This window comes from Babylonia areolata, chromosome 15 (genome assembly GCF_041734735.1).
Source record: "Babylonia areolata isolate BAREFJ2019XMU chromosome 15, ASM4173473v1, whole genome shotgun sequence".
Taxonomy (NCBI): Eukaryota; Metazoa; Mollusca; class Gastropoda; order Neogastropoda; family Buccinidae; genus Babylonia; species Babylonia areolata.
The window spans coordinates 19,748,302-19,761,052 of NC_134890.1; the positions used below are offsets into that span (position 1 = coordinate 19,748,302).

The following is a 12,751-nucleotide window of genomic DNA, read 5'->3' on the forward strand; positions in this document are numbered from 1 at the left end:
TGAAAGGAAAATCAACACACTATTCAATTATGACCATTCCACATGATTCTGAATGATTTTGCAATGGGAAAATGCCTACAATAATGCAGACGGAAATTTCCGTCTTGAGGCACTATATTGCGTACCAGAAGGGGATGGTTATTTCCATCCTGCTGCATTCAAGAGGTTATCATAAAGAACAACGATTTTTTGTCAAACCAGAAGTTGTATGCTGGAGTGTACAAAAATGACGCAGGGAAGCCAGTGGTAGCTACCAACCACCAGCCCGTCTGCTCTGGCCATAATCATGAAGAAAGAAGGAAACAAACGTGTCAAAACTAAAATGAATTCAGTTCAGGCTCAAGCTTACATGTTGGATATCCCCGGATCTCAAACCGGTCTCCCAGTTCCTGTTCTACAGTAGCATCCACAGCTGCCAGCGCTCCGATCTGTAAACAGACACCTGTCCCTTGTCACCCACACCCACTGACTGTTGTTCTTGTTCCTGTTGCTTTTAGTCCAGCCGACCGCACAGGGCCATACAAATGCTCAACTGTGTCAACACAAAACTGTCACATCTACCAAAAAAAAAACAACTCTAAGACAAACCCACGAAATACAATTCATGAAACAGTTTCCCAACCATTTAGCTCCTTAAGGCAAATAAGACAAGTCCATGCTAAGGACGCCAGCCATTCTGCTTAATTCATCATCCCCGATTAAAAAAATTGTAAAAAAGAAAAAAAACAACGATACTTCAAAGCCAAACAAAAAATACATAAAAAAGCCATGAAAGCAAAGAACACTGCAGAATGGGCAGCTAGTGCCCATCCCAGTGTTTACATCTCACTACCTAATCGCCAAAGCAAAACAGCACAGATAGTACATCACAGACTGCGGAAAAGAGAAAAAAGTGTCAAGGCTTGCTTGAAAAAATATAGGGGAATGGACTGGGAAGGCAGAAAAAAGAGACAACGGCGAAGGAAGAAAAAAACGTAGAAACAAAGAGAGTGATAGAAAAGAGGAAATTTCTAGCACAAAGTTTCCAGAAGGTGGGGATGCTATTTATACTGAAAGACCCCCAGTATACCCATGGGGGCCCAATGACTTATCACTCTTTATAAATCATCAAAAAACGGGGAGTAAAAGACAGAGAACAGGTGAACTAACCACTGCAATGACATCATCAAAGAAAGGAGTAGTGCTTTTTGATGCTTAAATTCTATTGTGCATGTGTTCGCTTGAGAGTCTGAATGTGTCTTGTTTTCCCTCTGTTTGCATGTATATACTTCAAAACGGCTAAAAACTTAAATCTGTTTCAAGCAGATAACAAAGAAACCCCAATAACAACAACAGCAATAACACATACATGTAAGTCAGGCATCATATATAGTGCCAGATGATTAACTGACACTACTGAATTTTTCATTCTGTTTAAATTTACACCACTTCGTTTCACACTAAGGATCTTCCAGCCCACCCAAAACCCTGTATGTAAAAACAGTGAAAAAAACAAAAGAGCAAAAAAGACACCATGTAGAAAAACACATGAGAAAAAACAACAAAAACAAACCTATGCAGAAACTGAAAATATTAAAAATACCATGTAGAAATACTTGACGATATAAAAAAAATACTACACATAAATACATAATGATATACAAAACACTATGTAGAAATACATAATGATGTATCAAAACACTATGTAGAAATGCATGATATAAACAAAAACAAAGAACACAGAAATTTATGATACAAAAAAACGTATGTAGAAACACACAATTATATATGTATATAAAACAAAAAACTATTATGTAGAAATACAAAATGATACAAAGAATACAATACAGAAATACATAACAACATAAATGATACTATGTAGAAATACATAATTTAAAGAATGCTATGTAGAAATACATAATAACATAAAAAATACTATCTACAAATATATCATGATAGTGAAAAAATATCATGCAGAAACAAATGATATAAAAATACTATGTAGAACTACATGATATAAAAAAAATACTATGTAGAAATAAATAATGATAAAAGAAAACATTATGTAGAAATATATTATGAAATAAAAACCATCATGTAGAAATACATAATGATATTAAAAATACATTATCATAAAAACAACAACAACTAACTACATAGAAACACATAAGGATACAAAAATACAAAGTAAAAATACATAATGATATAAATAATACTATGCAGAAATACATAATGATATAAAAGAAAATACAACATTGTAATACATAATGACATAAAAATACTATGTAGAAATACCTTCTCATCCGTCACAACAGTGGCAGCCTGACCAAAAGCTGGCTTCATCCTTTTACAATGACCGCACCCTGCAAAACACAGCACAATGAATATCAGTAGCACATCAAAGCACGGTGAATGGTGGTAAATCGCAGCAATGTAAATGCTGGTTCATCATATGACAAAACTGATATACTGACACAATGCACGGAACAGTGAATACTGACACAATACGCAGCACAGTGAATGCTCATACAACACAGAACAAGACATGATAATGTTCTCTGTGCTGGTAACACACAAAAAAACTAGGTTATGGAACATTTGCTGAGTGGAAAAAAAAAATCTCTTCAGTATTCTGTTCCAGCTGTACTCAGCAGACCGTTTTACCTTCACTTAGTTTAGTTTTTTGGGGATTTTCACTACTGTTTATATATACACACATTTTCATGAGAATGTTTCATCTGATATTACTTCTTCAAACTCTTTCTCTTCTCCACTTGGTGCGCATCCAGTGGGATTTCTCCACTACACAAAAGGCTGCTTCCTCATTGCAGAAGCTGATTCTTGTGTGTGACCGCTCTGTTGTCGCCTGCTCTGTTGTCGATCTTGCATTAACTCGCTCAATACGGCCAGTCCTCTCTTCTCCTCTACACAGACCCCTCGGATGTCCAGTGGGTGTCTCAATGATCCAACCTTTAGCTTCCGTCGTCAGAATTGTGGTATTCTTTGTCAACATTCACCTCTTCAGTGTAAGAGCCTTCCGCTTGCAATATTTTGATGATGGTAACTGGGGAGAAACGCTGTTAACGTCGTCTCTTTTGCCGCTCGTATGGAGAGAGTTAAACAGATACAAAGACCAGACAGCTAAGGTGCAACCAAATACACCACGCAAGCCACTGACGCTTTCCACAACATGTAAACAGCCGCACCAAATACACCACACAAGCCACTGACGCTTTCCACAACATGTAAACAGCCGCACCAAATACACCACACTAGCCACTGACCCTTTCCACAACATGTAAACAGCCGCACCAAATACACCACACAAGCCACTGACGCTTTCTACAACATGTAAACAGCCGCACCAAATACACCACACAAGCCACTGACGCTTTCCACAACATGTAAACAGCCGCACCAAATACACCACACAAGCCACTGACGCTTTCCACAACATGTAAACAGCCGCACCAAATACACCACACAAGCCACTGACGCTTTCCACAACATGTAAACAGCCGCACCAAATACACCACACTAGCCACTGACGCTTTCTACAACATGTAAACAGCCGCACCAAATACACCACACTAGCCACTGACGCTTTCTACAACATGTAAACAGCCACACCAAATACACCACACTAGCCACTGACGCTTTCTACAACATGTAAACAGCCGCACCAAATACACCACACTAGCCACTGACGCTTTCTACAACATGTAAACAGCCACACCAAATACACCACACAAGCCACTGACGCTTTCTACAACATGTAAACAGCCACACCAAATACACCACACTAGCCACTGACGCTTTCTACAACATGTAAACAGCCACACCAAATACACCACACAAGCCACTGACGCTTTCTACAACATGTAAACAGCCACACCAAATACACCACACTAGCCACTGACGCTTTCTACAACATGTAAACAGCCGCACCAAATACACCACACTAGCCACTGACGCTTTCTACAACATGTAAACAGCCACACCAAATACACCACACTAGCCACTGACGCTTTCTACAACATGTAAACAGCCACACCAAATACACCACACAAGCCACTGACGCTTTCTACAACATGTAAACAGCCACACCAAATACACCACACTAGCCACTGACGCTTTCTACAACATGTAAACAGCCACACCAAATACACCACACAAGCCACTGACGCTTTCTACAACATGTAAACAGCCACACCAAATACACCACACTAGCCACTGACGCTTTCTACAACATGTAAACAGCCGCACCAAATACACCACACTAGCCACTGACTACACCACACTAGCCACTGACGCTTTCTACAACATGTAAACAGCCACACCAAATACACCACACTAGCCACTGACGCTTTCTACAACATGTAAACAGCCACACCAAATACACCACACTAGCCACTGACGCTTTCTACAACATGTAAACAACCGCACCAAATACACCACACAAGCCACTGACGCTTTCTACAACATGTAAACAGCCGCACCAAATACACCACACAAGCCACTGACGCTTTCTACAACATGTAAACAGCCGCACCAAATACACCACACAAGCCACTGACGCTTTCTACAACATGTAAACAGCCAACACTTTCCTTGAAAAAGACAAACGACAGCAGATAGTGACTTTCCACATGTAAGGAGTGTACACTTTCCTTGAGGAAGCCAACAGCAGTAGGCAGTAACTATCCACAACATGTAAACAGTGAAGACTTTCCTTGAAAAATACAGACAGAAGACAATGACTTTCCACAACATTTTAGCGGTGAACACCTTCCTTGAAAGACAGTGACTTTCCACAACGTGTAAGCAGTGAACACCTTCCTTCAAAGACAGTGACTCTCCACAACATGTAAGCAGTGAACACCATCCTTGAAAGACAGTGACTCTCCACAACATGTAAGCTGTGAATGTTTTCCTTGAAAAACACATAAAGACACTGGTCCAGGAAACAGTGACTTTCCACAGCATGTAAGCAGTGAACACTTTCCTCAAAAGACATCAAATGACTTTCCACAACATGTAAGCAGTGAACAATTTCCTTGAATAAGACAGCCTTTCTACAACATATAAGCTGTGAATGTTTTCCTTGAAAAACACATAAAAACATTGGTCCAGGAAACAGTGACTTTCCACAACATGTAAGCAGTGAACACCTTCCCTGAAAAAGACAAAGACAGAAGGCAGCAACTTTCCACAACATGAAAGCAGTGAACACTTTCCTTGAAAAAGACAGACACAGGTCCAGAAGACAGTGACTTTCCACAACATCTAAGCTGTGAACAATTTCCTTGGAAAAGATAAAGACTTTCCACAACATGTAAGCTAAGAATGCTTTCCTTGAAAAACACATAAAGACATTGGTCCAGGAAACAGTGACCTTCCACAGCATGTAAGCAGTGAACACTTTCCCTGAAAAAGACAGACACAGGTCTAGAAGACAGTGACTTTCCACAACATCTAAGCTGTGAACACTTTCCTCAAAAGACATCAAATGACTTTCCACAACATGTAAGCAGTGAACAATTTCCTTGAAAAAGACTTTCTACAACATGTAAGCTATGAATGCTTTCCTTGAAAAACACACAAAGACACTGGTCCAGGAAACAGTGACTTTCCACAGCATGTAAGCAGTGAACACTTGGTCCAGAAAACAGTGACTTTCCACAGCATGTAAGCAGTGTATATTTTCCTTATACTTACGGATACTTTTCCTTGAAAAAGCCAACAGCAGAAGACTGTGACTTTCCACAACATGTAAGCAGTGAACATTTTCCTTAAAAAAACAACAACAAACAATCAGACAGACAGACGACCATGACTTACAGGAAGCATAAAACATGACCAGCACAAAGCCTCAACAACAGAAGACAGTGACTTTACACAACATGTAAGCAGTGAACACTTTCCTTGAAAAAAAGACAAAGACAGACAGACGACAGTGACTTACAGGGCGCATAAAACATGACCAGCACAGAGCCCTTGCTGAGCACAAAACTGTCGAAGGTGTCCTTGGTCAGAAAGCCAATCACGTCCTTCCCTGCAATGTCAGCCCAGTCCTCTTCAGGCTTGGCTGGGGGTGAGGTGGTGGGGGGAGATGGGGATGGACTGAGAGGGTCACGCATGAAGTTCACAAAGTCGTTTTCCTGAAAACCATCAGTGCTCGTTTTAGTCTGCCATGATTCTTTTTCTTCTTCTTCGTATGTGGGCTGCAACTGCCACATTCACTCATATGTAAACAAGTGGGCTTCTACGTGTATGACCGTTTTCACCCCGCCATACAGGCAGCCATACTCCATTTTCGGGGGTGTGCATGCTGGGTATGTTCTTGTTTCCATAACCCACTGAATGCTTGATTGATCTGATTGATATGGATACTTATATAGTGCCTATCCTCTGTCGGAGACCAAGCTCTAAGCGCCTTACAAACATGGGGTCATTTGCACAACATGCTGCCTACCTGGGTAGAGCCATCTGACGGCTGCCACTGGGCGCTCATCATTCGTTTCCTGTGTCATTCAATCAGATTTCAGGCACACAGACATACACAATCAGACAGACATGTATGACTGTTTTGGTCATTTATCCCACCATGTAGGCAGCCATTCTCCATTTTTGTGAAAGTGGGAGTCACAGCTCACAAATGAAGAAGGAGTTATTTTGACTCCAATGCACCACTACGGAATACCAACTAAATTCACTGCAACTGCCCAGTAGCTGTAAGACAACTCTACATGCCAGGTTATTCAAACCCGCAAGCTGACAGATCTGTTTGAGTTAAGGACAGGCATGAGACAAGGCTACCTCTTGTGACCAATGATCTTCCTGCTGCTTGGCAACTGGGTCATGACAAAGACTTTACACAAGTGAGCCATTTACTAGACAATGTGCTGTATACTGCAAGATAAAATTTGAACATGGAATCACACAATGATCTGTTTCTGACCCTGTTCTTTTCAAACAGTATACTGCTCCCTATGCTGAAATTATCAATCACCCCAATGACACTTAAGAAAAGCGATGTGCATGAAAGTCTGCCCTCTCTCTTATTAGAAACATCCAACTACTTGCTGGAATTGTAGAACTTTTGTGACAAATAATAAATTACAACAGAGTGCTGACAAAAATGACTGAAGCAATGCTCATAGGAACCAATAAAAACTTTCTTCTATTACAATTGTCTCAATCAAACTTGGCAACACATCCATCCTCTTTCCAACATTGGTGTTGTCCTTGACAACAAGAACCTTAATGTTGTCCTTGACACCAAGCCAAAAACCTTGGTTATGTCCCCAACAACAAGAACCTTGGTGATGTTCTTAACCAAAAGACACAAGCCTTGGTTTTGTCCTTAACAATAGGCTGTCCATGATAATGTATCAGTCTGACTCACACATCCCACTTCTGTCAACTCTCTTTTGTCTAGTCCGACTGCTTCATTCAATCACTCCCTTCAGCACACACGTTACTGCTGCTCACCATGTCATCCAAAAGAAAAGATCTGAGCAAATCACTCCCTTCTTTTAATTTCTCCACTGGCTCCCTGTCTTGCACAGAATAAAGCACAGCTCCTCCCCATCTGGCCTTAAACCTCATCTTTTTCCAAAGTATCCACAACCCCACATCTCCCTAAATTCTGAATATAATTTTCATATCGATTTTGAAGTGCATTTAAAAGTTTTGTCTTTTTCTTTTCTTTAGTTTCATCCCTCTGGATTATGCATGTATGTCTGTAATACTGGTGTGTGAGCACTTACATTTAACTTTGCTCATGATTCAATGCTATTCAATGTTTTCCTGTGGTGTTTTGTACTTGGTTTATTACTGTAACTATGGATTTTCCTCAGTGATGAGCCTTACCTCTCTGCCTCCCATGTACTTCTGGGAGTTCTTGTTGTAGTTGAAGTACTTGAAGGTGGGGTACCCGGTGACGTCGTGTGCAGCACAGATCCCCTGCTGTGTGGTGCAGTCCACAGCCCCAAACATCACCTGCACCACAGCCAGGTAGACACAGTCAGGTAGATACAACCAGGTACTCACTTCTTCAGTCCTATTGTCATGACCTCTTTATGTTTTATTTTATTTTATTTTATTTCATTTTTAGTTTGCTGCTCCTTCATCTTCACGATTTCAGTGGCATTACTCTCACGCTGCTCATTCCCAGCCTTCCTTACACAGCCACACCTGGGTTATGTCTCAGGCCTCAGTGCCGGCAGTCCACAGGGAACTTTCAATGTTTAGGTCACCATGAGGCCACACACCAGAGGAGGCCCTGCATTGCTGCGTAGTCACTTTGGTGGTGTTGATTAGTGCCTTAATATACACAGGACACCAACTACTAAGCCCCCTACTGATGACAATAATTGCTTAGTAATGGAGCCAGACTGAGAAAGCTTTCCCTTCAGAGTGGAGACCGCCACCACGTCCCTCTAATTATAGTCCCCCATAAATACGTTGACACTGAAGACCTTTGACTTGACTCAACCCAAGCACAGAAGTGGAGGGGGATCCAATCTGTGGTCACCATGAGAGTTAGGCATGAAAGGCCACAGGATTGAGGACCAAATTTGATAATGAATGACGATGATGATGATGATGATGATGATGATGTTGCTATGGAGGTCCAATTTTGGTTTGGGACATGACATGGCTGTGCTCTACGCACCCTTTCACATGATATCCTGGCATTAACCAGGCCCGAGAGATACAGACACTTGCAGTGTTGGTCAGGAAATCTGAGCAACGCATGCCTCTTTCAACACTGATTAGTGTCACATGGCTTGGCATGTTGTCAATGAATGCATGTGTTATCAAAGACACAGGTATAAAGAAGAAAAAGTGAAAAAGCAGAAAAGGATGAGTAAAGCAATAAATAAAAGCAAAGCCAAGAAGATCACAAATTTAACAACAGTGCCCCACCAGCATTGTTTTTGTGCACAAATTAACTGTTCATTCATGAAGTAGCTTAATAACTATCCAGCAGTATATCTGAGAAAAGAAGAAAACAAATGAATTTGTCAGTGGCTGTAAGTAATTACCAAAGCAAAGCCCCAAGATATCTAATGCCAGCAAAGTCATTTTTAGGAGGTGCCGTGGTCCAATTCCCTGTTTCAGTAAGGTGCTGTGCCCTTGGGAAAGGCACTTTACTCCTGTTTTCCTCACTCCATCCAGAGGCCAGTCAGTACCGGACTTTGGACTGGGAAGGTTAGAGACTCAAACAGCATAAGGAGAGAATTGGGTCCTGCCTTCCTATGCCAAGCCCCGTACACAGTGGATATGTCTTCACCAGCCTGATGGCTGTAAAAGGCTAGGAGACCCTTAACCTTTATCATATCTTCAAACGATAAAACTGGACCAAACACTCACAATAATGACAATAGGAAGCCAAAATTTTAACAATACGCAAGCAAATGTGTGAGCACAGAGAATCTGTATGCACAATGCAATGACAATTTATACAGATGGGGTGGGTACCTTTCCATCATCATGAAAATAAACAGATTTTTCACTTGGCTGAAACAGTTGGGTTTTTTTTGTTTTTTTTGACTGGCTTGGCACAAACAGTACAACCTTTCTCTTTCTCCCAACCAACAGTCCAACTTTTCTCTTTCTACCAAACAAAAGTACCTTTCCCTCTCTCCCAACCAAAAACACAACCTTTCCCTCTCTCCCAACCAACAACACAACCTTTCCCTCTCTCACACCTAACAGTTCGACCTTTTTCTCATAACCATCAGTACAAGTTTTCCCTTTCTCCCATCCAGCAATGCAACCTATCTCTTAACCAACAGTTCAACCTTTCCCTCTCTGCCAACCAACAGTACAACCCTTCCCTCTCTGCCAACCAGCAGTACAACCTTTCCCTCTCTCCCAACCAACAGTACAACCTTTCCCTCTCTGCCAACCAACTATACAACGTCTCCCTCTCTCCCAACAAGCAGTACAACTTTTCCCTCTCTGCCAACCAACAGTACAACCTTTCCCTCTCTCCCAACAAGCAGTACAACTTTTCCCTCTCTGCCAACCAACAGGACAACTTTTCCCTCTCTGCCAACCAGTACAACTTTTCTCTCTCTGCCAACCAAATAATCTGGGGCCATCACTCACCTTTCCATCCTCTTTGAACTTTGCAGCAGCTGCCATAAATTCAGGCTTGGCTTTTTTGCAGTGGCCACACCCTACACACACACACAGGTAACAATCCTATCACACACACACACACACACAGGTAAGAATCTTATCACACAGAGAGAAGTAACAATCTGATCACACACAGAGGATTTTTACAGACTTCTCAAGCTTTGTACTGACACTGATTCTATGTGTACAGGCCAAATGTGTTCACAAAAAGCAAAGTAGGAAAGAGTTGGGTTGTCCTTTTTTGTGCATACAAAACACTGACACTGTGGAAACAGGTGCATTTGAACAGAATCCCAAAGTTAGCAAAAGAACCAATTCCTGTATTCATATAACAAGCATAAAGCAGCAAGAAAACCTAAACCAAAAAACAATTAACTGAAAACAGATACAACCACTACGGGAAAATGATACTAAAACCTATAAACTTGCTAAAACACATATCAGATCACAATGGCAAGTTTCTAAGTCTCTTGAAATTAACAGAAAAGCTGGAGTTTGCGATTCAGATTATTTGTTTATAATCAGATCACAACCCCTCATGAAGTGGTTTGTGCGATCACCAAAGGACTCAATGATGCACACAAAAGTGAGCGCAAGGACAATCCACACTAACATTCACACAAACACATAAATATTCAAAAGTTCAAACATAAACACACACAAATGACACATAGACACAAACATTAAGCAGATGCATTTCTTTATCCTGCTGACATACAAAATACAGAATGGGCTGACACTGAAGAAGTGAAACTGCCATGACAGTACTACACATCCATAGGAATACCAAAAGCAGTATCTGTAGAGAAGAGAACAAAATCTACAAACAACTGACACTCCAATGGCTGTTGTCTTTTGTCTGTTCTGTGTAGTTTGGGTTGCACACGCCAATGGTGACAATGAGGTTAGGTTTGTTTGTGGTGATGGTGGGCTGACATGACTGGGTGAAAAATGTGCTCCTTCAGCTGGGAGTGAAAGTGAAAATGTAATAATATAGAAATAAAATAAATTTCATTTGGAACAACAATAATTTTTTTTTAAAGTTAACCCAGGGAAGGCAGGAAAAAACAAACAAACCCCAAACATAAAGATAAAAACAACAACATGAAGCCGACATCTGTTAACAATCAAAAACAATTCTTTTATTTCATTTTTTATTTTCCAGTTACAATGATAATCCACAATGATCATCACAACCTCATTTGTCAAAGATGTGTAAACAATACTACTTATAATAAATGTATAATATGGCACTCTGAATAATAACAATACATTTATATAGCACTTTCAATTACCTATAAATGCTTTACACTATGTCAGTCAGACACAAATTACAACACACACACACACACAAATACACACACTGACACATACATACACACATACACCCATCAAAGAAACAAATATTCAATAAGAATACAGATTATGGAATGGAGTACCTTAATTATGCAGAGACTTAAAAGGAAAGTGTTCAGATGTATTTTCACCTGTTAAACTGCCTATGTGATGAGCTGATCTGACAAACTATATCTGCAGCCAGACTGCCTTCATCATGGCTTAACTCGTTATCAGGTTTTCTGGAGATTTCCCTCAGCCAGAAGGAGCAATAGTGTCAAAACTGTTATCCAACACAGAGGAAGATAAGCGGAAGGTGGCAGAATGGTTAAGACGCTGACGGGCGCAATAGCCGAGTGGTTAAAGCGTTGGACTGTCAATCTGAGGGTCCCGGGTTCGAATCACGGTGACGGCGCCTGGTGGGTAAAGGGTGGAGATTTTTACGATCTCCCAGGTCAACATATATGCAGACCTGCTAGTGCCAGAACCCCCTTCGTGTGTATATGCAAGCAGAAGATCAAATACGCACGTTAAAGATCCTGTAATCCATGTCAGCGTTCCGTGGGTTATGGAAACAAGAACTTACCCAGCATGCACACCCCCGAAAACGGAGTATGGCTGCCTACATGGCGGGGTAAAAACGGTCATACACATAAAAGCCCACTCGTGTGCATACGAGTGAACGCAGAAGAAGAAGAAGAAGAAGGTTAAGACGCTCATCTGAAATATGGTGTCCGTGAGGGACAGGGTCCAATTCCTGCCCTTGCCCTTTCTCTTCAAGTTTGACTGGAAAATCTAACTGAGCATCTGACATTCAGATGAGACAAGAAACCGATGTCCTGGCTGTAGCACGCATTTGGTGCACTGGAAAAGAACCAAGAGCAACAAAAGGGTTGTCCTCTGACAAAACCCTGCAGAAGACGTCCACTCTACTGGGTACATGAATATACAGCACACATATCCAAGCTATCACCTGGCTTCATGTTAAATACCTAAAGGGATGTTTTGATGTATTTTTTCGTTAAAATTAATTTATTTCATTCTGTTTGAAGCATGTCAAGATTTCCAAGTTATCACCAGGCTTCCTGTTAGATGCCTCAATATTAAAGTGACATGACATCTTTTTCTGTTGATGTATTTATCTAATTCTGTTTGAAGCACATCCAGATATCTGTGTCCTTATGATGGGATGGACTGACAAGGGGCATAGAAGATGATGAGGGCATGGTTTAATGGAGTCACATGGTGCATGGAATACGATGAAGGCTTGATTCAATGGACA

The 12,751-nt window shown here is 41.0% G+C and overlaps 1 protein-coding gene across 1 annotated transcript in view; it reads right to left on the minus strand.

The window, feature by feature from the left end:
• Positions 1 to 12,751, minus strand: part of LOC143290471 (protein disulfide-isomerase A5-like) — a 40,643-nt gene that overhangs the window by 5,844 nt on the left and 22,048 nt on the right. Inside the window, exons 14-18 of the mRNA XM_076599955.1 lie at positions 10,102 to 10,172; positions 7,855 to 7,983; positions 5,945 to 6,140; positions 2,275 to 2,342; positions 350 to 428 (exon numbers count right to left, since the gene is read on the minus strand). Of these exons, the coding sequence (XP_076456070.1) occupies positions 350 to 428; positions 2,275 to 2,342; positions 5,945 to 6,140; positions 7,855 to 7,983; positions 10,102 to 10,172 (543 nt within the window). The remainder of the gene's footprint in view (positions 1 to 349; positions 429 to 2,274; positions 2,343 to 5,944; positions 6,141 to 7,854; positions 7,984 to 10,101; positions 10,173 to 12,751) is intronic.